Consider the following 24,101-nt stretch of genomic DNA (forward strand, 5'->3'; position numbering starts at 1 on the left):
CCACTCTTCACCCTCGTAGCTCAGCTGTAGACCCTGTAACCTCTGGCTGCTGAATCGATCAGATCACAACTGTGGCACTTTTCTTATGGGCACCTTGAGACTGGTCAAGAGAGAAGGTTTTCCTGTGTTTCCCCTTCACTTCCTTTTCAGTGATCAGCTTGCTTCTCTTTTAAATGATGAATCAACGGTGTCGGAAAAGATGAAATGAGCAAATAAACCTCCCATCTGCTCAGTTTCATCACAATGTGTCACATACATTGTTTTTGGAGAATCACTGCAAACAGCAGTGTACTTCCTGACCAGCGTTACTCTACTGTACTTCATGAAAATAATACCACACCCTGCAAATCTTTCTTTTTCACTCTCACTGCCTGTGAATAATGTTTCCGGGGGGGCACCAGGCCTGCACCGGCTCACTCATGTGAGCCTCAGTGTTCATTCACACACTGACGACCTGTAAGTGGAAGGTGAGATGAGCTGCAGCGTAGAGTGTGCAGTTCTGAAGAAGACGTGCTCTTTGCCTGAAACCACTGTAAACACGGCTAGTTCCTCCTAACCCAGTTTCTCAAGCCTGTGCAGCGAGGGCTGAGCATGAAACTGCAAAACAAGATGGGAGACACAGAGCATAATCCTGCAGATCAGACTAATGAGAGTCATAAGATAACTCTACATCTCACAGACCGGTGTCCAATCAGGAATGCATTGCCTTTTAGTTTTAGTTTTAGTTTTAGTTCAGTGTGTGATGGAATCAATCTGAGCTGTAAACACGCTCTAATGTTTGTGAGGTCAGGACAAAGGTTTATTGTCAATAAACCTGGTCGCTCATTATCAACAGCAGATTTTCAGTCACACTCAGTTTGCCACGCTGCCATGGAGCATGTGAGCTGCCACAGCATGTTGAAGAGTGGCAGCAACGTGTGAAACTGCATGTGCAGGCCAATCAGCTGCACCTCGGCCTCAGCTACACAGGCTGAGAAAAAGAGGAAGCGGGGTTGAGATCCTGTGTGGCTCTCTGCGCTCAGTGTGAGGACGAATCTGACGCTATCACACACCACAGTCCTGACTTGAGGGATCTTTAACCCGTCTTTTCTCTGCTCTTTGGCTCATTTTGCCGCTCAGAGAGGATTTAAAGCCACCACCCGTCACCTGTCATCAAATGTAAGTAGAGTTTCTGTTGCTTCTCTGAGTTTTGCCACAAACTTTTACAGGTTTCATGCATTTCATTCTCCAGGGCCCGTCTCATTCCTTGCATTTGTTCATGCATTGTCTGACACATGAGGTACTTTCCTGCAACAGAGCTGTGTTTTTTAAAATGTATTTCCACTCGCCATCTCTGTGCCAGTGTTTTTTCTTCCCCCTGTCTGTGAGAAAGTTAGGAGACTTTTCCACTTGATGTGCAGAAGAAGCTGAACTTGACATTCATCCGTGGTTACACTGATGCATATTAAGAAGCGCAATGTTAGCAGCGATTGTCAGCCTCTGTGTCTTGTAGCTGTAGCAGTGAGAGATACATCCTCTCCTGAAACTGCACATGCAGTTTCTTTTAGCATTTTGAAAGACTTCACTCTGCTCGTTCAAAGCGTTAACAGGCGATGCTGTGGTTCGTTTCCCTCTGACTCAGAATAAGAAGAAAAAAAAAACAGCATGTATCATTGCCCTGTGCTTTTGTTGCGTACATTTCCTTCTCTTTTTCTGTTTCATGCCTGTTTCTCTAAAACAATGTAAATCCTTAAAGTGAACACCATAAACATTATTTAGAGTGTCTTAGACTGTAAAATACACATTAATTCCCCTTCTCTTCCCACTTTTCACTCCTGTGTCACCCCCAAAACACCCATATCTGGCCTCATGTCATTGTAATCAAGCTTACAAAATGTCTACAGTGAATATTTTTTCTTATTTAGAGGTTTTAAAAATAAGTTGAGTTACTCCAAAAACAGTGGACAGTGGCATGTACTTTTTAGTTGCTGTTACCCGCTCATGATGATTTTTTTAAAGTAAAGTAAAACCGAAAACACAAAACAGAAAATAAGCCTCTGTCCTTTGTTTTGGAAACTCCTACTTTATCATAAAGAAATCAGAATTTTCAACATGTTCAAATCAGGCCACTTCATCCTTCACGCCCCCCCCCCCCCCCTTTTTTTTCCTTTTTTCCCCTCCTGCTCTGTCCTTCTCTCTCTCTCTCTCTCTCTCTCTCTCTCTCTCTCCACTGAAGTCTCTGGGGAGGTAATCCCCAACCAGCAGCTCCCTGATCCTACCCTTGGACTCTCTCTCTCTCTCTCTCTCTCTCTCTCTCATTTCTCGACTCCCCTCCCTCCCCCTGACCTTCCTCTCGCTGGGTGCCTGAGCTCCAGTGTGAGCGAGCTCCGGTTCCAGCTGGCCTCCCCACTGCGCAGCTCCTATGGCGGACTCTCCCCTCAACAACTCCTGGCCCTCCTTCTCCAAACTCTGGATGAAGAGATGGTCCTTCAAGAGAGGTACGAGGGAAATCTGATTTTAGATTTAGGTCATATTTTAGGTAGAGGGTGGGGTGGTGGGGGGCAGCACAGAGTGAAGCTTGAGGGAGAAACCTGGATAGAGAGAGAAGCCGGCGGAGGTCGTGGATTGAATGTGACCTCAGGATGTTGAGAGTGTGTCTCTTGGATTTGTCTCCCTCGTAACTTCCATTCAGAGTTTTTTTTTTTTTTTTTCATGAAGTTCTTGTTTATCATTTTGACCTCATTGGGGTTTGTGGTGAATGGCAGTTGCAGTCCAGTGCAGAGTTTAGTGAGTCATTTCTAACCCTGGTGCCTGAGAACGCACAGATGTCACAATTTAAAACGTCTGGTTATTTATTGGAAAAGTATCAGTATGTAAAAGTATCAGTTTGTGCTTCTGTAACCTGCAGCAGCTTAAATGACAAGTTTTTTAAATGAGGTCTGGTGCAGCGTTGTAAGTAAATCCATTAAGAAAACACGAGTCCACTGAAAAATACACACCATACATGCAACAGCTCATATTTTTCTGCTCATTTTTCTCTCGTAGCCTGCTCTATAACACGCAGAATTTCTCTTCCCATGCTGCCCTCAGAGGAATAATGACATATTAGACGTAAAAGAAGCAGTGTAGGATGCTTCCATTTTGCTTCTGCCGTAGCATCTGTGTAGCTCGGCACTTTGAAACTGTAGTCAGACAAATTTCTGATCAAAGAGGATCTGCGAGATGACAGTTGTTTTGATCTACTGCTTCAACCTCAGATCTAACAGCCTCTGTGTTCTGTTTTCACCTACACACAACATCTGTCATACTCACACACACACACACACACACACACATGCATGGACACAGACACAGACTCACACTTGTACACCAGCCCAGGTACTGAATGGTCACCGTGACCTAAACACTTTGTAGGAGAGGCAAAGCAGTCAATAATAAATTTGAAGTAATGAATAGTGTATTTATCTTAGATGTGTTTTTTTTTTTTTTTTATCTTGTCACTTGTGGTTTCTGTAGATGGGTAGCGTGATGGCCTCATCTGTAATGGGAAATGTAATTATTATTCTAGTATCTCTGTTGAAAACACAGCTGTAGACAATCGTTTTGTAAAGAATCAACTGACCATATATATGATGCCCAGGTTCCTCTTGTGATTGTCACATATTTACAGTAAGCTTCATGGCCAACGCATGCTGTCATTTCCTTCTTGTAACATTTGCTCAGTTAGGCCTCTTTTTCTCATACCCAGTCAAAACACTGAACAGAAACAATGTGTCAAACATTATGTTCAGCATGATTTATAAAGTTTTAACAAAATGCAAATCTGTTAAGAGGAATAAAATCTGAAAATCTGCACTACTAGAGGATTCTGTCTCAAAAACAGTGCTCACCAATGTGGTTTTTACTTTTTTCCAGTCAAATGAAACAGCTTAGGTTACACAATTTTTTTTTTTTTTGCAGGCTGTTTGTGAAGCCCGTAATCAAAACTTTACAATCTGCGCAACACATGACACCTTCGATCTTTAGAGCATGGATTTCATTTAGGAAAAAGTCAATTTAATTTAACATTTAAATGTTAAGAGTGATAGAAGAGAGACCCCTCGGCTACAATGCGGCAGTATGTGCCATATCTACAGAGTTAACAGACGTTATGAAGTAGAATTACAATGTAGAGAAAAGAGAGAGTTGCAATATAAAGTATAATATTGAGAATATTGAGTAATTAATACAAGGGGTTTTAGGCAGGGTGTTAGAGTAATTTGGTGATTTATTAGTTGATTATAGTCATTAGTTTTAGCAGCAGACCACCCTTTGTTATGTAGAGCCAAAGTGTGGGGAAAACAGCTGACTGTGACAGTGCCAAAACAGTTATGGAGACACACACACACATACACACACACACCTGAGCAGGCACTCTCACACACAGACTCACTGATGTTTCATCCCTGTGTGATGTATTAGCAGATATGAGAGGCCAACCATAAAAGGCTACAGTGGCTCTACAAGACAGCATCAAGCGGCCGCTGCGGTGTCTGTACCGAGTGTCTAAGTTTATACTTAACACAAGTGGGATTTGGATGCAAACAAATTCTCCCTCCAGCAGGGACACTGCCATCCCCGCAGCCTCAGCCAGTGATTTAGTAATATAGAAAATAGATCTACAGCGTGTCTGTCTGTGTGTTTATGTGAGAGCATCTCTGGCTGTCGCACTGAACAGCCGAGTGGATGCTGTTGGCTTACAGCGGGACATGGTGCAGGACTCAGAGTGTGGCCTGTCTGCATTTTATCTCACTGCGTAGCACTACCTGAGATCTCTTAGTGAAGAGTCATTGTTTGCCAGTATTATCACAAGGTAAACTGACAGAGAGGCATATGAAGATCTTTACTCTGAGCCTGAGAACAGATTCTCAAGAGTCTGGATCGAGCTTAACTGATTCTGCTTTATTGTAACGAAAAACTTGTGTTGTTGTGATGTCATGTGTCACAGATATAAGCTTTGAACTCAGCTAAGTATGTTAAATATTTTGGCAACATACTGTAGATACCAGATGATGAGCAGATACTAGATGTCAGTGATGACCATCTGAGCTTTTCATATAACTCACAGTGACAGGTGGGATAACATCCAATGGTTTAAAGGTAATGGCAGCAACATGCACATACAGATTATGTCCATGTGATGTAATGCAGTTATCATAATAGATTATATAACTGTTTTTCAACTCTTATCAATATTCTACGTCTGTGTTTAATGTGAGGTGTCAGTCTATGCAGCATTTTAGCATCTTTTGTCCTGGTCTTACAGCCCAAAGTTTTACTGTTCAGTCTCACAGCTCTCAGCAGACTTGGTTCCAGCTGCAGTAGGCAGCTGTTTTGTGCATAAAACCTGTGATAAATACAGTGTGGGCTAACATTACCTGCCCAGTAACCAAACAACAGACACGCAGGTGGTGAACAGAGTGAAGCATTTATTCCTTTAAGAGTCGGCAGAGACCAAACTGGAGGTAGAGGAAGTGTGAATATTGGACTAACATTTATCTGGTGGACTGCTGCTGAAGGTGTAAGTAGGCATTCATCATGGCAGCCATATAGATGTATATGTCAGTGCTGTGATTATAGCTAGTTATGTTGTGCGCAAGTGGAGAAAAAATATAGTAGTGCACCTTTGAAAGAGAAACCTTTCAATGATTCTGTCCTATTCTTTTCTTTTGCCCCACATCCTGGCATGTTTATGTTTCAGTTTTATAGTCCAGAGACAGTGCCTCCTCAGTTCCAGTCCCCATTCACCCTCCCCTTCCTCACAAATAACAAACAGACCAAGTACTGCATAGCATTAGCAGCAGATGTTTTACAGAATGCCTGTTTTTACACTGGCCATGTAATGAATTTTAACCAGAAAAGAAACGGGGCAAATGTGCTGAAGGAGAACTGATTCAGGCCCTGTGGAGCCAGGCGGGCTGAAGCTGAGGCTCAGGTTCACAGGAGGCGTCCCTTATGAAATAAGGATTATGTAACCTGTCGTAACTGTGGCTCTCTCCTCCTCAGATGGGCATGGTGTGGCTGAAACCCTAACAGTGAACGTGACATACTCAGACGCCTTTACAGACTTTTCAGACACTACGAGACACTGACAGGTTTATTTTTATAGAGTAAGAAATGTTTCAGTAATATAGTTTTTAACCTCAAATATGTGTTACCAAACTGAGTTTGCCTCTGTACATCTCCTTCATATAGCATGTGCTTACTATTGTATATTATATTATTCACCACAAGCAAGCAGCTTCTCGGGCCACTGAGAGCTCAGTGAGGGAATAATCTCCAGCTCTCCACCACTGACATGGAGACTAAGGCTGGCTCACTGAGCAGTTGCCAGTGGTGACGGTGGTTTGTGGCATCATGTGAATCAAGGAATCTGTTTATGCAGTGGAAATGTAAAGGAGCTTTCAGTGAGGGGCTGGAGCAGGGGGTGTTAGAGTGCTTTTTCCTCCATCATACACAAAATCACTTGAATCGAATATGCAGGTGTTGTGTAGCTATTGAAACCAGCTACATCTGCCTGTCCTTTGTGATCTTTTCTTGTGTCCTGACTGCTGAATTTTCAAGAAATGTTTCTAACTCTCAAACATCACGTCTGTAATCTTTCAGCATCAGAGTGCAAGCCATGTAGTCAGCCCTGTGGGCCTTCCAGTGCCCAGCTCAGCGTCCAGTCTCCTGCTCCCAGTGGGAAAGGATCTTCCTCCTCACTATCCCCTACCTCTGTCGCAGAGGATGTCTTCTTTGCTAACACCAATGACGACCAGGTAAAGCTCTATATTCTTCATTTGGATCGTCTTTATTTTCTTTTTTGCCTTTCCTTTTTCAGCCATGCTACTGGCAAGGCAGTCAGTCAGTCTGCCACTTTAGACAAGACTAAAATATGTCAACAACCTCTGGATGGATTGGCATGAAAGTTTGTATAGACATTCACTGTTCCCAGATGTATCCTAATGACTCCGGCAATCCCTTCACTTTTCTCCTAGCGCCACCATGAGCTTGACATTTGCAGTTTTAAGTGGAATATATTGACAACTATGTGACTGATTACTGTGAGAGTTGCCACAAATATTCAAAGTCCCCAGAGGATAAATTCTAATGATTTCTCCCCCAGTGCCACCATGAGGTTGACATTAATTCAGTTTGTCCAGTACTTCAGTTTATGACCAAGTACCTGCAAGACGAATTATATTCCTATCAGCCTCAGCTGAACTGTGTGTTTAGTGCTGATTTGAAAATATTAGCACTCTCTGTCTTGTTGCTTGAATTTAAGATGGCAGCTGATCTTGTTTGTCTTCTCTGTCTTTTTTTTCTCTCTCCTCTTTCTTTTAAAACTTTTCATGGCTCCTGCTGTGTCCTCGCCTCCCTCGCTGACTCTCAGGATACGTGTTCAGTAGTCAGTGACTACGACTGCCCTGGTGTGGAGGTAGGCAGCAGCGTGGAGGACCTGCTGGGTTTCAGTTCCTCTCTCAAAGACTCTGAGTACTTCAAAGATTTGGAGGCAGGTTTACTGGCTTCACAAGTCCACTGCATCCACAGTAACCACAGTCCCAGAGAACAAAACCCTTTCCGTTGGCTTACAGGTGTCTCTGAACACAGACACTCCTGCCATCAGCATACCTGGACAGACTTCTCTGACCACACTCTCCCCTCCGGTCAATGCACCATCACCGCCCCACTATATACAGCCTGCAGAGGAACGCCATTGTGGCTTTGTGGTCACTCAGCTTAGTCCTAAGTTATTGCCGGGTTGCATCATTGACAGTGGTGACTCCTTAGGCCCGGCAGTAGGGCTTAGTTTGACAATAAATCTGAATGGACTGTTGGGATCAGTGGAAACAGCAAAAGGAATAACAGGATCAGAGGGAGTAAAGGAGCAAACCACAATGGATTTCGACGGAGAGCCAGACGAGGACAGCTTTCCTATCCTAGTCAGATCCATGTCAACGTCTCGAAGGCACAGCTGGGGTGTCCCTGTGTCTCCCATTAACCTGGGAAGGAGGTAAGTTGAATGGATGGATGGAATGAATGGTCATAACTGCTCTTTCTTAATAACCTGCATCTTAAGTTCTTCTTATGTTGCTACATAAGAAGAAAAGAAATGTCTTTTCACTGTAATACCACACAGCATCACTCACCTTGACTGTCATTGTCTCTGTCCTCGCTGTGCTAACCTCAGCCTCTGGCGGTTTAGCGGGTTGTTTTTTCACAGCTTCTTAAATAATGCTGTGAAGACAACTACAGGGTGTGAACATGAACAGAACACCAAAATATGTTATGAGAAACAAAACTGAAAAGGAACACAAAAATAAACACAGGTCACAGAGTGTCTCGCTCAAATGTTTTGTTAGGTTAACAGATACATTTCAGTGATGGTTAACACCCCTTCCCCTCCCCCTTTCCTCTGTGTTTGTTGCCATGCTGTGCTGTCAGACTGAGTCTGGACACCATGGCTATGGACAGTGATGGAGAGAGAGAGGACGATGAAGAGAGACAGGACAGCCTCTACCAGTCCACCGAGCAGCCGACCTACACCTGCACAGCCTGTCCTGGGGATGAGACAGATGGTCCCAGGCTGATGGTCCAATGTCCCAGAGCCAGGGTCACCAGCATGGTAATAAGCAAAAGTGACACATTCAACAGAAAAGACAAGGCCAGAGATAAGTTTTATTGTTGTCAACAAATCTAATCTCTAAGCCAAAACCAACAATGCGCTTATCAGTTTCTCAAGCTTTTTCAACTTCCTCACCCTGTCTGTGGGACTCAGCTCTGCACCAATAGAATCCCACTGAAGACTTAAAAAAGTCACAAGTGTATACTTTCATTTTTCAAAAAGGCTAAATAATTCCCTAAAACAGATTAGCACTGCAGCTTTAGCAAATGTCACTCAAACAGGACTAAATAGTGTGTTTGTTAGGGGACTATTTTTAGCTGTGGATTAATACAGATTTGTTGTTCCAGTGTATTATTTGCAACAGCAGGACGGTTCATGTGGACCTGACTTAGAATAAACTACAGTGCCCAACATTCATCACAATGTAGGAACATGTCAACCAGTCCGACAGTGTGGCTCAGAAGTGTGGAAAGTATTGTGATTGTATCATGTTTACTCATTGTGTTTTTATTTTCAGACAATATGAAAACCATAAAATATTGCCACACTTATCCTTGAAGGGAATAAGGCTGATAGTTGGCCTCAACAGTGAATGAGGAAAAAATAACACTTGAAATGTGTATCATTTACAATATTGTGACATCTTGCAGAAAAATAACTTATTTACAAAAGTAACCAAATACATGTATATTTCCAAGCAATGAATGCTATTCTAACTAAAAGTTATCATCATAAGTGAGTCTGCTGTACATTAGGAGAGGGTAGGTAAAACAGATCTAATGTGCACGTGATGTACTGTACATGTGTGTTTATTCTCCACTGTTTTCAGGCCAGTGGTGGGCCTGGCAGACATCTGTATTCCCGCTCAGAGATCCTCGCCACAGACGAATGTTCTCGTGCCGCGCACATTTCTCGTGTTGTACAGACGTCCAAACAGGCTGCAAGAGCAGCGGGAGGTGGGCCTGGGTGTTTGTTTGTGCAGAGCGCATGTTAGTTAATGTGTTTTACACTGAGCAGGCTGCTGTCTTTATCATATCTGACCTTTTCTTCTTTCTCTCCTGTAGCAGAGGAGTTCGACCCTGAAGAAAACTTACATTCCTCTGAAGGACAGAGCCATATGTAAGTCTACGCCATCATCTATTACATTTGCCACTTGAGTCAGATTACAGAGCCCTCTCTGCCTTGGAGTATGTGGTGGAATATCTATCTCTTTTCTAGAAGATACTTCAGTCTGACTGGCAGTTCAGGTTTAATGATGCTTGAAAGAAAAAAAAAGATACTCCTCTGGTTTGATTCACAGGCGACAACTGTTGGTGTAAGTTGTACCTGTGGCTTTTTAATGGTGCAGTACAATGGAGCACATACTGTTCTGTGTTCTGTAGTTGTAAATTGTTATAGTCTGGTACAGTTAACTAACTCCCACGTAACAGAGGGGCTTTCCCCATTTCCTCCTGACATTTCTGCTCCATGTCATGTGTCTGCAACCTCCTCCTCCCACAGTCCTCTCTCCCAGCTCCTTAGATGGCCCCGTAGTGTGTGTGTGTGTATGTGTGTGTGTGTGTGTGTGTGTGTGTGTGTGTGTGTGTGTGTGTGTGTGTGTGCGCTAATGGGACTGTGAGTGTGTCTGACGATTGTGCGGACGCAGCAGACAAGGGAGGATTCTTCTCTAAATCACAGTTTGACACCAAACTCCCAGCAGTCGCGCCCTCTCTCCTCTCCTCTCCTCTCCTCTCCTCCTCTCCTCACAGCCCCCCTCTCAGCCTCAGTGTCTTGTTTGTTTAGGCTGATGGTACAGAAAGTTCTGCAGGAGCTAAAGCTGTACCATGGGTAAGTAAACAGGAGAGGGAGGTCTGCTTTCTCCTGCTGCTGCTCAGTTGTCATCAAAGCAGCAACAGCAGGGCAGGGCCACGTTATAACCAGGGGGAGCACTGCACTGTACTGGATGTGCGTTTGTGTACATATTGTATTGTTTGTGCATGCATGTTTTTTTTTTTTTTTTTGGCATTTGCCTGTTTGAGCACTGACACAGTATGCCATTACACCCGGAAAGAACTATGGAGGACTAAACTTTTTTTTTTTTTCCCTCACAAAATCATCAATTAATGTTGTGCTCACCTGACACTGAATCCCATCTGTTAAAGGTTTACTGTTGGCTAAACACTCAGATTGTCTTTCTATTTCTATACACAATTCACTTGTGCTGTGGAAACAGTCTCTCGTCACAGTGTTTCAGCATGTTGTTTTGAAGAGTTTAAAACCTCAGTATATGTGTTCATAATTGGGCCAGTTTACCATTGAGACTGATTCTCTCTCTGCATTTAAATCATCTCACTATCTGTCACAGAGCGAAGCAGAGGAACAACAGATCAGATGCCAAAGATTCAGGAAATGTCACTTGGTACGAGTTCCTCTCTAATGAGTAAGTACCATCCTTATCATTGTTCTTTTATCTCTGAAGCTGTAGAAATGTTTATGTTTATAGATATTTCTGGCAAAAAAATATTCACAGTGTTAGGTGATCTTTAATTGGTTGCTATTTGACGTGACCATTTTCATAGAGGTGTGAAAACGGGGTGAAACGTAAAGTGTCCGTACAGTGAAAGCTGCTCTCAGTTCTGCATGTGGGTTTCTTTTCATGGGAACAATCCAGTCAAATGTCTCATCATTGCTACTGTAACTATTCAACAACATTGCCTGTTTCCCTTAATTCATATCATGTGTGTTATTGTCAGACTGATGATCAACAAAGAGCATAACAGTTATGATACTGTAAATGTCTTCAAGACACTGTCCTGTCTTGACTCATGCTTTTAAAAAATATAGAGTTTCAAGATGATCAAATAAACAATTTTCAGTGACTACTAGGATGAGATGATTGAATTCTGGCAGACACAAAAACCATAGGTCTGTTTCCAAATGTTGGTATTTCCTTTATTTTTGGTGCAATAAATTCACTGCCGCTTTTACCAGGAATGAGGAAGAAGAGGATCGTACAGAGAAGGTGGAGAAAGGCACCAAGGTGAAGAGGAAGCTCAGCTCTTTGAGGAGCAGGATGACTGGCTCCTTCAATAAAGATAAGGTAAACTTATAGCTCAAGCAAATGGTGAATGTTGTTGCTTTGAGATGTGATACACTGTGCTGCCTGAACTGTAGTGACAATATGATGAATTCAACTTTTCTTAAAGAGCTAAGAATCATGGGACAAAATGCTCCATCACATGTTACTGTAGAGTGCAGAAAAGTGATTTCAGTAGCTGCCCTCTGCTGTATTACCTAATATTACAAAGGCCTAATCCTGAGGTGTAAACAGTTTGCTGTTGTGCATGTTGCTGCAGGCGCGATGCACTAAGCTACTTACACAAACGCTGTTACATATCCTGCCACTGACGTGGTTACATGGTGTCATACCAAGCCATGCAGTGCGTGTGCTGCAATGAAAGAGAACACACACATTTGCATATAAAAACCTCCTGCTGTGTTTGCTTCTCTTGTTCCTCTGCAGGGTAAGAACCGAGAAAAAGAGCAGCAGAGAGAGAAGGGGAAGGAGAAGGAGAGAGAAGCCAAAGAGAAAGTGTGCGGCAGCAGCAGCGGCGGCAATGGGCATTATTTGGTGCCAGGCTCTTTTTCCAGCTGTGCCACCTGCTCACTGTGCCTCAAGACCCTGCAGAAAAAGCATGGCCTGCAGTGCATGAGTGAGTAACACCACAGTCACAGGTCACCCACGCTTGTTCTTGACACACACACGTGCACAGGTGTTGCCCTCACACACAAACACGGACCTATTTATACCCATACTGCCGCACGCATGCTCACTCACCCACACACACACAACTACAGAGTGTATTAAATCCTAAAACATTCATGAATTCATCAGGAAACACCCACACTACACTACATCTTCATGTTGTCTTGCAAACCACAGAATTATTTTTACAAAACATAAAATAGAAAGTTTTCAAATTGTCTTCACAACCACGTCTTAATCCATGAAGTGATAATTACATTGAGTGCCATTTGTCATATTGACTTTTGTACTTTTCCACTGAAAAGAAGACAGTGTTCCCTTTTAGTTCCTCATTTCAAATTGTAAAGAATTTCACACTGACGTCCGCAACTCCCTCCATGCTCTTTTTCACACTGCATCACTGCTGTGTGTGTCCTGCATTGCGCAACTGAAAAACTCGCTTGTTTAGATGTGTTATCTGATGTATTATCACCATCTTCTGACAGATGTTTATGTGAATCTACTGCATGTCTTAACTTTGTTCCTCCGGCTTGTAAAGTGCTTCACTTTTCCTGTAGCTTTTGTGTGTTGTATGAACTCTTACAATGAGAAAGTAGGCCCGGTTTTTGTCCGCACGCTTTATGTGTCCATTCACGGAGTAGATCTGTGCAGGACATTTCAACACCCCTGCAGCTCCTCTGTCTGTCACTGTTGCACCACTCCTATGCAGCCTGCAGGTCAGCTGATAAGCCTGTAATACCCAGTGAAAGACGTAGAACTGTTTGCATGGTACAGGCAGCGGTGAGTACAGTGAAAAGATTCCAGACTCCATGAGAAACTGGTGATAGCAGTTTGCCCACAAACAAGGAAACATTTTATTTTAGAAATAAAAAGTTACCAACAGAATAATCAAAGTGATCAAGTAAGGGTGCTCAAATTAAGCAGAAATTGTTTTTTGTGTGTTATTATTATCAGTACCACAGTATTTACATATAGTAATGTAAAATCCCATCACCTTTAATAACACACTTGAAATGCAGTATTACCAGTTGTGTTAATTTGACATTTTTGTAGCATTTCATCTCTGATTTGCTGCACAGACTGAAAGAATTATCCTGTGTGTGGCAACAAATTTAAAGTAAAAGAAAGTTTAGCTGTTGATATGTACTTGTACACAGTGGTGGAAATAATTGTGATTGTATCATGTTTACTCAAGTAAAAATAGCAGCACCCAAAGTAAATTCAGTCTAAAAAGACTCCATTACAACTGAAAAAAAGGCAAAAAGTAAATGTTCAAAAAGCAGCAAAATATGCTGCATGTTGCCTTTTTTGTGTTATCTTCACCATAACTTTTATAATACATATTAGAATAATGTTGCAGAGGTAATAATGTGTAAGCAGCATTTTAGTTGTTGAGGAGGGCTAATTTTAACTATATATACTCTTAGATAAGATAATCTATTAAAAGCCATTAAATTCTGTAAATGTTCTCTGTGTTTATACATAAAGGTTTAATCTGTAAAGTAAGAGTAAAATGCGATGCAGTTGCCTCTAAAATGTAGTGAGTGCAGTTATAAAATAGCATAAAATGGAGATGGAGTAAAGTATGACATTTAATAGTACCTGAATAAATACACTTAGTTACACTACTTATGCACACAATCTATTCTCTATTGATCTTCCATTGACCACATTAAAGAACATAAACATAATTTCAAAAGTGATACTGTTAAACTCCCACTGGTTATTTCCTCTTCTCCATCATGACATGGCCAGACTGATGTCTGATCAAATACACATTTGTTGGCATTACTGTAATTTGGAGGCTGTTTTCTCATAAGCCATGTGGTCTGTCTGCTGGTGGAGGATTTCACATCACCAAAATGAAGTTTCCAACGAGGAAACAGAACTGTTCTCACTATTAGCACCATTTCGCTTTCTCTGAAGTGGACCATTTGCAGAAGTGCATGGAGAGCAGCAGTTAGTCATTCAGCTTCCACTCCACTGTTTCATGGCTGTAGCCTCATAAGTCTCCTTGCTCCTTCTGTTCTGTGGGAGAGAAAGGCCATAATATGTACAGAGCATTGATAAATCTTAAAGTCTGGCAACAGGGGATATAATGTATGATTGTTTTTAGTGGTGCTCTTATTAAACAAAGTTGTTCTGGCATATTTCAGAAGATACAGGGCATCACATCTCCAGTATGATTCAGACTGCACTGCTTCTTCTAGACATTAACCAGAAACCAATAACACATCTATCTCACTCTTTAACTCTGTGGCAACTCTCCATTCATCACCCATAAAGTCACAAATCCTAAATGTTGACACTTGTTGGCGTTGCTGGTACACACACACACACACACACACACAACAAAACACACATACACACACAGGCGTGAGAAAACAAGTGAGTGTCCCTTTAATTTGAACCAAGCCTTGTGGGGATTCAGCCGGGAATCAGCCTGTGGAATGCGTCGTTTCTGTGCCAGAGATTGTTCCCAGTGCAGAGTAGGACACAAAACTGGACAAAACCAAGAATGTGGTATACTTGTTGCTACTAATCTTCAATGGCTGAACTGATTTATATAGCTTGCGGGCAGACTACACTTCCCTCCGGGTGCAGCCGATTCAGCTAGACCCGGGTCTCGCTGGAACGGTAAGAGGCAGCTACAGTAGCGATGGTCCGAAGCGGGATCAGGTGGATAACTCCCGTTGTTTCGCTCAATGGGACTTTTCAGGCACCCTGGCCGCTAGCTTGCCGGCTAAATGCTAATAATAGCCAGTCAACCGCTTCTTGCGTTTGTCTTTTGAATGCTTTGTCTTTTTGTTTGGTTTGAGTCTGTGTATTAACAAGCTTTAAAGTTACTTAGATATTAAATTCATCGCACGCTGGTCCAAATTAGCGGAGGTGCCAGTTAGGCTGAACATGTAGCTGACTAGCCGTTAGCCACTTAAGGCTAGCGTTGTTAGCCTGCTGCTTACAACCGCTTCTATTTGAAAAACAAGGTTAGTTGGGTAAGCAGTTGGCTTTAATTAGCTTAAAGCGATTGTTTATATAAACGAACACACAACCACTCCGGCGCTGTTTGTCTTCGTGACTGGATGTGGCGCAGCTTCCCTTCAGTTTCACTTTATGTGCTCTTTTTTTAGGAGTTTGTCTTTGCTGCTTGGATGCAGACTTTGCATGGAGCTCAACAGGTGATTGCTAACTTAGCTAACGTTAGCTTCCTAGATAACTTGATAATATGTTATTTACCCGAAGTCATCTGTTAAAATATTACTATCCTGCTCTGCTGTTGTCTCTGATACGGTGGGGATGTCAAAGTTAAGTATAAATAACAATATTCTCGTTTACAGTTTGATGGCGAGATGCGTCTGTGTGTGTGTGTGTGTGTGTGTGTGTGTGTGTTTAACAGTCTCTTGTATATCTACTGTTCCCACCCCGTTATAGTTGGCTCAGTGACTCGGGCAGCTCACTGGCTCGGTATTATGAAACTCCATTATCCCCGATGTGTTAAATGGTGTTATTCTTGAGTGTCAAATTCTTGTAATTCCTCAGCCGGGCAGGTGATGCCCTCCACCAGCGCTTTATTAGCACCAGGCAATAGGAATGGCCCAGGCTGAGGGGGTTGAGCATTCAGCCTGTCCCCCTCGCTCCTCTACCCCTCTCTTCTGACTGGGTCTTCTCTTTGACTGGGTCACATGGTGCTAATTGTGCTTGGCAGGTCCGCTAGTGCATAACAGCCCACTCCTCTGACTGTGGATCTCACCCATCTCACCCTGTTAGCACACCACTTCTCCATGCATCACTGCTTTGCCCTCCAGCATGCTTGACTTCTCTCTGGGCGTCTGCTTTTGACCAGATTTGAAGGTTTTGATCGCCTCCATGTCTCCCCTGAGTGCTTCTCAGTAGATTTTCACCTCTTCCCTTTTGTTATCATTTACTTTTCATGCTACCTGTTGGCCTCAGCGGATTGATATGTAGAGGAGGAATGTGTTAAAGGAGTAAAATAATAGATCTAGTGCCTGTTAACATGGATGTAGAGCTGCGTCTGTATATGTCAATTCTTTTACCAATTTACCATTTAATCATTTTGTCTCTAAAATGTCAGAAAATAGTGAAAGTGTCTGTCCAAGCTGGCATATTCAGCACTAACAGTCAAAACAACAATGATATTAGTTAACTATATATACTGTGTATGACAGACAAAGCACTACAAACTAACATCTAAAAAGCTGGAACTGAATGTCTGAGATTATCTGAATAGTTTGTCATCGTTGCCTCTGCGTCCCCTTTTAAGTGTTGTCTGTATGTTACTGATCTTTAATGGTAATCATGAGCCTTGCTTTTGGGTGAGAAATGTCATTGGCGGAGCTGTTTCGCTTCACTGAGTAAACAGCTCCCCGAGCCCCAGTTCCTCCTGTTTCACTAGATGATGTCATGGTTTGGCCAGCTGGCTCAGAGATTGCCCCAAGTGTTGATGTTTTTGTCCCCATTGTCTCAAGGAGTTAGCTAACCTCTTCTACACCAAAGCATGCATGCACAAACACACACAGGAAGCAGGTGATGTCAGTTTTTGGCTGCTTCGTAAGAAAGTAATACTTTAAAAGCAGCTGTCATGACCTCTTTTACTCTAGTTTGGTCTGAATAACCATTTGTGGTAGCAAGGTTTTTCTGTGAACTGCAGAGGGTGATGGGGACACACATGGTTTTACCATGGTTATTTTCTGCACCAAGAATAGTGAGAGGAAACCACAGGACAGATCATTCTAACCTACCTACTGAATTCACCTCAAAATAGTTGCACTACATAAACTGTGTAAGGGCTTAATTTTTAAGCAGAAGAGATTGTTTCACACTCCTTATACACTTAACATGCTGGCATAATGTGAATAGTGGACCACCACATTACCAGAAATCAGAATAATAATAATATAGAAATGTGTCCATATTTGCACATGGGCAGATAAACCGTTTTTATGGAGCATTTCTTTCAGATTGCTCCAAATCAAACGAGACTAAAAACTGAAAACCAAAACTGAAAAGTCTAACAAGAACTAAAAGATCAACAAAAAAATGTCTCGAAAAGGTTGCTGTTTTGCTGTTTGTTTAAGGTACAAATGTTGGGGGGAGTTTTACTGTTTACTGCATGTCCAACATAAAATTAACATAAACATTAATACTCTTGGCAAATTAAATCAAAACCAGCATAGAAAATCAAAAAGACATCTTTAATATGAAATACACAGTTAGTGTAGTTACTGTGATATCACACACACTGTCTTGAATTTAACAGGGCTCTATGATGAAAACAGGTTTTGAGTATCCTGTTGTATAAGGTAACGTTTCCCTGGAAGAATCCACCCATTGCTATCTGGCACTCTGTAGATTCCAGCCTCGTCCCATAAGATAACATGGGGGAACACATTCTCTCTCTAGAGTAAGAGTAGTAGCATGTGATGTAAAACTTTTGATATTTAATATTCACCTGTCCATTTGTTGGTTAGCGTCTTGGTTTTCTTTAAGCATCAGTAATTATCTTTTTGGTTGTCACAGTGGTCACCTAGACCTTTTTTAAATTTCTAGTTCACTGAGTGACTCACTGAAGTGTGCACTGTAACACCACAAGTGTGATATGGCAGTTGGCAGTCAGCAGATGTTGGGTGTGGCAGTGGTTTTTGAGGAGGGGGGGGGGGCTGACTGTCCTGCGGCTCGGCTGTGCTGCTGACACGACCGAGTGACTGGAACCTCATCACACTGCTCATGAGTGGCAGAGCTGGTTGACACTCGGCCACGGGTTCCACCTGATGACAGTATACTGTGTTCTGGCCTAATGTCAAAGCTGTGTGTGTACTTTGATCTGTCAGTTGTGACTCATTTTCTAGTGCAGAATTGGTTTATTTTCCCCTTGGGTATCACACATTGTACTATTGCCAGACATCGTGGTGGTCTGTAGCTGCAGTGAGTTATTTCTGATAAGCTCTGTCGTATCAGTAAACAGACAACACAGTGTTCTTTCTTATCTTGGGATGATTTTTTTTTCTGTCATTAAGCAAAAATTCTTTTGAATGCAGTTTGAGCATAATCACCTCAACTATGCATTCCTAAAAGAACTGGCTTACTCTTTGGTTTTTCAGTGATGACTTGAGGTGATGTTGTTGTAATGACACAGCTGTTTAATTCCATATATATCTGCTTATCTGTCTGGTCCACTTATCTGTTCCTTAGCAATACTTTTTCCCAGCCTGGCTCAGTCAGTGAGTTTGAGCTTGGTTAAAGATGGTTAGAAGATGTATTACTGGCCTGGTAGACTTCATTAGACATTGACGGTATGTTGTGCTTTTCGTCTTTTGAGTGGAAGTGCCGGGCTGGCAGAGAAATTGGAATTTTACATATTAGTTGGAGCGAGGTGGAAAATTATCTCTGGGTTTGGCTGGCACGTCGGCTGGTGAGTTTGTTGACTTACTGACTTCAGTGCCCATTTCTTTCTCTAAGGGGGAAAAAACTTTCTCCCTTCAACTCTGAGTGTAATCTAAAGAGGGTGATCTGATCTGAGCCAATAAAATCTAAAAAGGTGTTGTAGGTATTAGATGTTTTGTGCTGTCTGCTCTGTATCTGCATTAGTTCAGCACTGCTGGACCCAACTCAAAGAGGGACACAGCACTGCTGGTGAAGATTATTCAGAAGCCAGTTTCTGTTTTCTTTTCCTTCAGCTCAGCCAGCAATTGTTCATTTATTACCAGAGAGAGGGAGACAGAGGGGGGTAGGTTAGAGATTGTGAATGGATTGTGAGCGGAAATATGACTAGATTTTAATTGTAAAATGGTGAATGATGCTAATACGCCTTAATATAAAAGTCTCTCATAATAATGTGCATCTATTTTTCATGTCTTCCTTAGTTCACCTGCACACACACATGATTGTTTCTCTCCTGTTATGGGAAGGAGTGTTTTTGTCATTGTCTTTATTGAACCAGCACACAAAGGGGAAATAAGCAATAGAAACCTTTACAGTAGGCTGTACAGCATTTAGTGGAAATTGCTAGTATGGGTCATGTTTACACTGTGGTGTTAACAAAAGCTGAGCCTTTGTCAACAAGGTTCAAACAATCACCATACAGCCTCTTGGCCCATATAATATGGAGGCAGTATTGGGGGGGAAGCTGGTTTTAAAACAGCCATGTTCACTTTGTTGTTGTCATAAATATTAGTTCCTGGTCAAATATGAGATAATGAAAATATTCTTCTTATCAGAAAAATGAAATCTGAGTACTAACACACTCACAAAAACACTCAGACACACAAAAACACTTTTTCTTTCTGTCTTTTTTGGCTCCCATTTTTTGTTGTAAAGACCCACTTGTTGCAGTCAGCTGAAGCCTGTTAAACTCATCCACCCCGCTTCCATTGATCAGCCTCAATACAGAGAAGCAACTCTCATTTTAGCATGTATGTGCATTTCTGTACATGTGCTCATCTGTACATGTTTTGCATTGACAGCCATGTGTTTCTTGTCTGGTTTTACCTGGCTGAGTTTGGATCAGACTTTGCATAGTGATGACTTAATTTGTTTGTCCAGCCTGGTCCCTTTGGGAAAGGCCCTGGGTGCTTACCTTATACAGTATGTAGCCGGGTTGAAAGATTGAACTGTTTTGTTTTACCAGTGTTTTGTTTTTCCAGTAATTGAGTGGAACACAGAGGGGAGAACGTATTGGCTGCGGCATGTTTTTCCAAAACATCTCTCTTGATTTGTATCTGCTTAGATACAATCAGTCACTCCATCTACACCTGACAACAGTAGCTTTGTTTCCCATACAGCACAAAAAGTGGACAAAAAGCAAAGCTTATTACTGAGAAAAAAGGGAGTTTCTGACCTGCCTGCAGTGAAAATCTGTATCATGTAAACAAACAGAAGCTAAAACAGAAGTTACTGCTGCACCAGTCTCATGGAGCCAGAAGTGATTCTTCCACTTTGTGATGCTGAAAACAAGTACTTGACATTGTGATTGTTGATAGTGGCAGCTGAAAGAGCTGTGCCTCCAGGCTTTTGTTTCAATGAGTTCTTTGAATCACAACCTTGTACTTTGAACACTGCCTTCAGCTGTTGGATTGGTTTTGAAATCTTAAACTTGGTTTACTGTTTCATTGTTCCCATCCATATTCAATCCACTAGGCACCACTGTTGCCTCTGTATACTGTAAGCTCTGTATACTGTATACAACTGGTCCAGCAAGACTAATGCAACACTGATCCATCCTTCCTGTCCTGCTGTTTTTCAGATTGTGCTGTGAACGTTCACAAGAGCTGCAAGTCTCTGCTGGGTGAGTGCACCAGCAGCAAGAATAAGGTAAACACTATGATGGAGCATAGAAAAGCAAAGACTAAGGCCACAGGGATGTTATCCTAGTATCAAAACGTCTACTGTGTTCTATTATTTTGCTTTTTTGACTAGTTTTATGCACATGGTCAGATGTTGGATTAGTGGCGTAAAATGAAAAGAAAAAAATAAAAGATTAATAAAAAGACAAACTTGGTTCAGGTATATTTATGGTGCTTTGTGAATTTAAATTATACTTAAATGATTGTATAAATTATGAGGTAGATTGACATGTTGCTACTGCAGCACCTCAGCAGAGAAGTGTAATTCTACATTTGGGAGGGAGCTTTGAGCTCTCTTTCGAGCCTGGGCTTTTAAGACAACTCCACTGACGTTTACACACCTCTGTCCGCTCTTGAATACGAATCTGCCTGAGATGGACTTTGCTCGTCAAGCAAAGGCCATGTGAGCGGTCTTGTCCTGTAAAGAAAGTACAGTGAGAGCGTGCAATTTTTAGGCATTTTGTAACCTGTCACTCAGCTGATAAAAGCTTAGGCGAATGGCCTTGAAAAAATTCTGTCTTATTTTATTTTCCTCACACAGAGAGACACTCTACCGAAGCCAGGGTCATCGGGATCTCCTAACCTTGGTGAGTGGAGCACACATGTTCATGTGTGTTGAATTTGGGTGGGTGGGGGGCAGTTGATGGACAAAGAGGCGGCTTTAATCCCCTTGTGTCAAATTAAAGAGAACTGGTCACCCCTCTGGTAGTTTGCAGAGGATTAAAAAGATGAGGATAGAGCCATCTTATTTCCTACTGTGTGTTATTTATTGTGTATGCAGGTGTGTGGCTTTTAATGGCGTGTGTGTGTGTCTGCCTACACACTGAGTGTAGAGGAGGAGATTGGCCTCCAACAGGCTGTAAGCAAAGGTGATGATTAGCTGTTTTTAAGAACAGTCAGATGACTTACTTCTAGTTCAGCTCTTGCCCAATCCAGAATAGATTTAGTAATGTTGTACGCACAATATATACAGAAAAGAACAAAAGGGAACAGAACAAAGTCAGATCTTTGCAAATTGTCAGCTTCTTCCTTACAATATTATTTTCTTCTTATTTTCTCTTCGTTAGATTAAAGCTCATTTCACTTATTAAATTAGCCTCAGAATAAATGTGCAGTGTTCTTTCATTCATTAGCATGAAGGGGGTCCATCTCAGGAAATTTCAATCAGGGCTAATTGTAACATTCAGCAGGTCCCATCGCATGTGATCTAACCCAAAGGAGACAAGAGCGGCTGCAGCAGCAGCTTAGCTTAATCTCCTGTAGCAGTTGTTATTCTCTGTGGAACAGCTGGACTCCAGTCAACCACACCTGAGTCCTCCTCACGTCCCACTCTGGCCAATCAGTAGCTTGTGTGGGGGGTCGAACAGGAGTCAAGGAGTGGAGACAGGAATTGAGGAAAAGTGAATAATCAGAAAGTGCGAGAAATATTAAGGGTGTGTGTCTTTCCAGAAGTTTCTACCAGAAATCGGACATGACAGATCTGGGCGGGTTGCGTATAAAACCAGGCACTGTGCTGTCTGCTTCTTCTGGTTTACACCAGTGAAAGCACGTTGCTCGCTACTTTTGCAGTAATATCTACTGATACTGCGACAGAGAATATTAAACCTTACCTTGGAGTTTGGATTATTGCACCCTTCCTACTGCCAGTCCTACCAGATTGAGACATTCGTAATGGAGCCAGAGGATGTAGAAGGCAGTAGCCAAAGCATGAGGACATCCAAAGCGTTCTCCAGAATTGCCAAAACATCCTCCACTTCTTCCCCATCTTCCTCCGCCTCATCATGGGGTCTTTCTGGACGTGCAGGGATGCGAGTGTTGATGCACCGTGACCTGATCTCCTGCCAGTTCTTCCACAATTTGCCTCGATCCTGGCTGAAAAAATACTGGGGTCGACTCAGACACGAATCACGCAAGCGCCCGCTAGCCCCCTCGTCCTCCTCTGCTCTCCGCTGGTCATCTTCTCCTTTCTCTCTCTCCTCTCCTCGTTTCTCGTCATGTTCTTTCTCCGTGCCCTCTCCCTCCCTCCGTTCACCCGTCTGTCATCTTTTCTCCCCAGCGCTAAAAGACCGGGACAGAGAGCAGGATCAGGCAGCCCCAGCCTCTTCACAGACCCTGGATGGCCACCCAGGTTTTCTCAGCACCCCAGGCATGACCATTAGTCAGTGGGGACCTAACACTCAGCTGACTGCCACCCATACCACCAGCTCCACTGCAGCCACTGCCTCCAACCTTGACCACAGCCTCCGTCACCACAACAGCTCAGGGTGAGTATCTCTGTCCTGTAAGTTACAGTTAATTTTTTAATTTCTCTTTGTCAGTATTAGTACTTTTAAAAAGATTAGTCCTGAATGACAGGGTTCCTTTTGACTTTGAGGTGCGAAGTTCAAATAAACACCACAAAAATCTTTCTCTCAAATCCGTAATGCTGTAGATGTTTGCAGGATCTGCTGTATGTTGATGCAGAATATTTTTAGATTCCTCTCTTTGTTGCTCAAATATTATTTTCTCTACATTATCCTGAGATGTTTATTTATAGTTGACATATCAAGGCAAGCTGTGTTTTCTAATAATACAGCCTTTTGAAACCCAAAGCTAGATGGTTCTTTGAAGTGGACTACTTTTACACCGTAATTCTAAGAAAACTGGGAGAGAGAGAGAAGGAAAGAGACAGAGAATCGGGAAACAAGAGCAGGAGAGAGGGAGCGACAGCCTGGCACCAGTGTGGAGAAAAGAAAGAAGGAAGGAAAAATGTAGCTACCTGGGTTTTGCCTTTGAGTTTTAATTTTATGTCAGTGCAGCTGTAGAGCTGTGTATGCATGTGTTGGATGTTAAGTGTATTTAAGCTACTGCTAGCTAGAGGGATTGAGTTGTATCAGTGTCAGCATGTATGCCACCTTGGACCTGTGGTTGTCATTCCTCAGATCCCTCCCTGGGGAGATGGATGAGACAGACGCTTTCCGCTCCAAACGCTGTAATGAAGACGCCATTTCTCTCGCTCCCTCAACCACAGAGTCCATCATCGTAGAAGGTGAGTTGACCAAGTGATTGGGATTGAAGTTGAATTTCAACAGCTTGACTCTTGGTTGAAATTGTTCTCTCTGAGCGAAACTGTTCTTTCTAATGTAACTACCTCTTCTTAGCCTGTTAACTCCTCTAAGATCGCCATGTTCGCCTGAGTGCAGTGTGATAGTTTGTCTTCAGGGAGTTTTCTTAAATCCAGGGAGGAGAGAGTGTGGAGTGTGTTTTGTGGAGTCAGGGGTGACCTCACCCTGTCTCATTAAGCTGGAGTGCGTGGGAGAGACACACAGGCTAACTGTGCACTAGCACCAGCGTTCCATCTCTTTTCACAGCTGCCATGTTTCAGGATTTA

The 24,101-nt window shown here is 42.5% G+C and overlaps 1 protein-coding gene across 1 annotated transcript in view; it reads left to right on the top strand.

The window, feature by feature from the left end:
• Window positions 1-990: 990 nt before the first annotated feature.
• arhgef18b (rho/rac guanine nucleotide exchange factor (GEF) 18b) overlaps window positions 991-24,101 on the top strand; it is a 43,494-nt gene continuing 20,383 nt past the window's right edge. Inside the window, exons 1-13 of the mRNA XM_051076955.1 lie at window positions 991-1,158; window positions 6,625-6,779; window positions 7,394-8,014; window positions 8,446-8,626; window positions 9,456-9,582; window positions 9,694-9,745; window positions 10,971-11,045; window positions 11,597-11,705; window positions 12,129-12,318; window positions 20,632-20,699; window positions 21,273-21,318; window positions 22,788-22,995; window positions 23,653-23,759. Of these exons, the coding sequence (XP_050932912.1) occupies window positions 7,899-8,014; window positions 8,446-8,626; window positions 9,456-9,582; window positions 9,694-9,745; window positions 10,971-11,045; window positions 11,597-11,705; window positions 12,129-12,318; window positions 20,632-20,699; window positions 21,273-21,318; window positions 22,788-22,995; window positions 23,653-23,759 (1,279 nt within the window). The 5' untranslated portion in view covers window positions 991-1,158; window positions 6,625-6,779; window positions 7,394-7,898. The remainder of the gene's footprint in view (window positions 1,159-6,624; window positions 6,780-7,393; window positions 8,015-8,445; window positions 8,627-9,455; window positions 9,583-9,693; window positions 9,746-10,970; window positions 11,046-11,596; window positions 11,706-12,128; window positions 12,319-20,631; window positions 20,700-21,272; window positions 21,319-22,787; window positions 22,996-23,652; window positions 23,760-24,101) is intronic.

This window comes from Lates calcarifer, linkage group LG17 (assembly GCF_001640805.2).
Source record: "Lates calcarifer isolate ASB-BC8 linkage group LG17, TLL_Latcal_v3, whole genome shotgun sequence".
In the NCBI taxonomy this organism is placed as follows: Eukaryota; Metazoa; Chordata; class Actinopteri; family Centropomidae; genus Lates; species Lates calcarifer.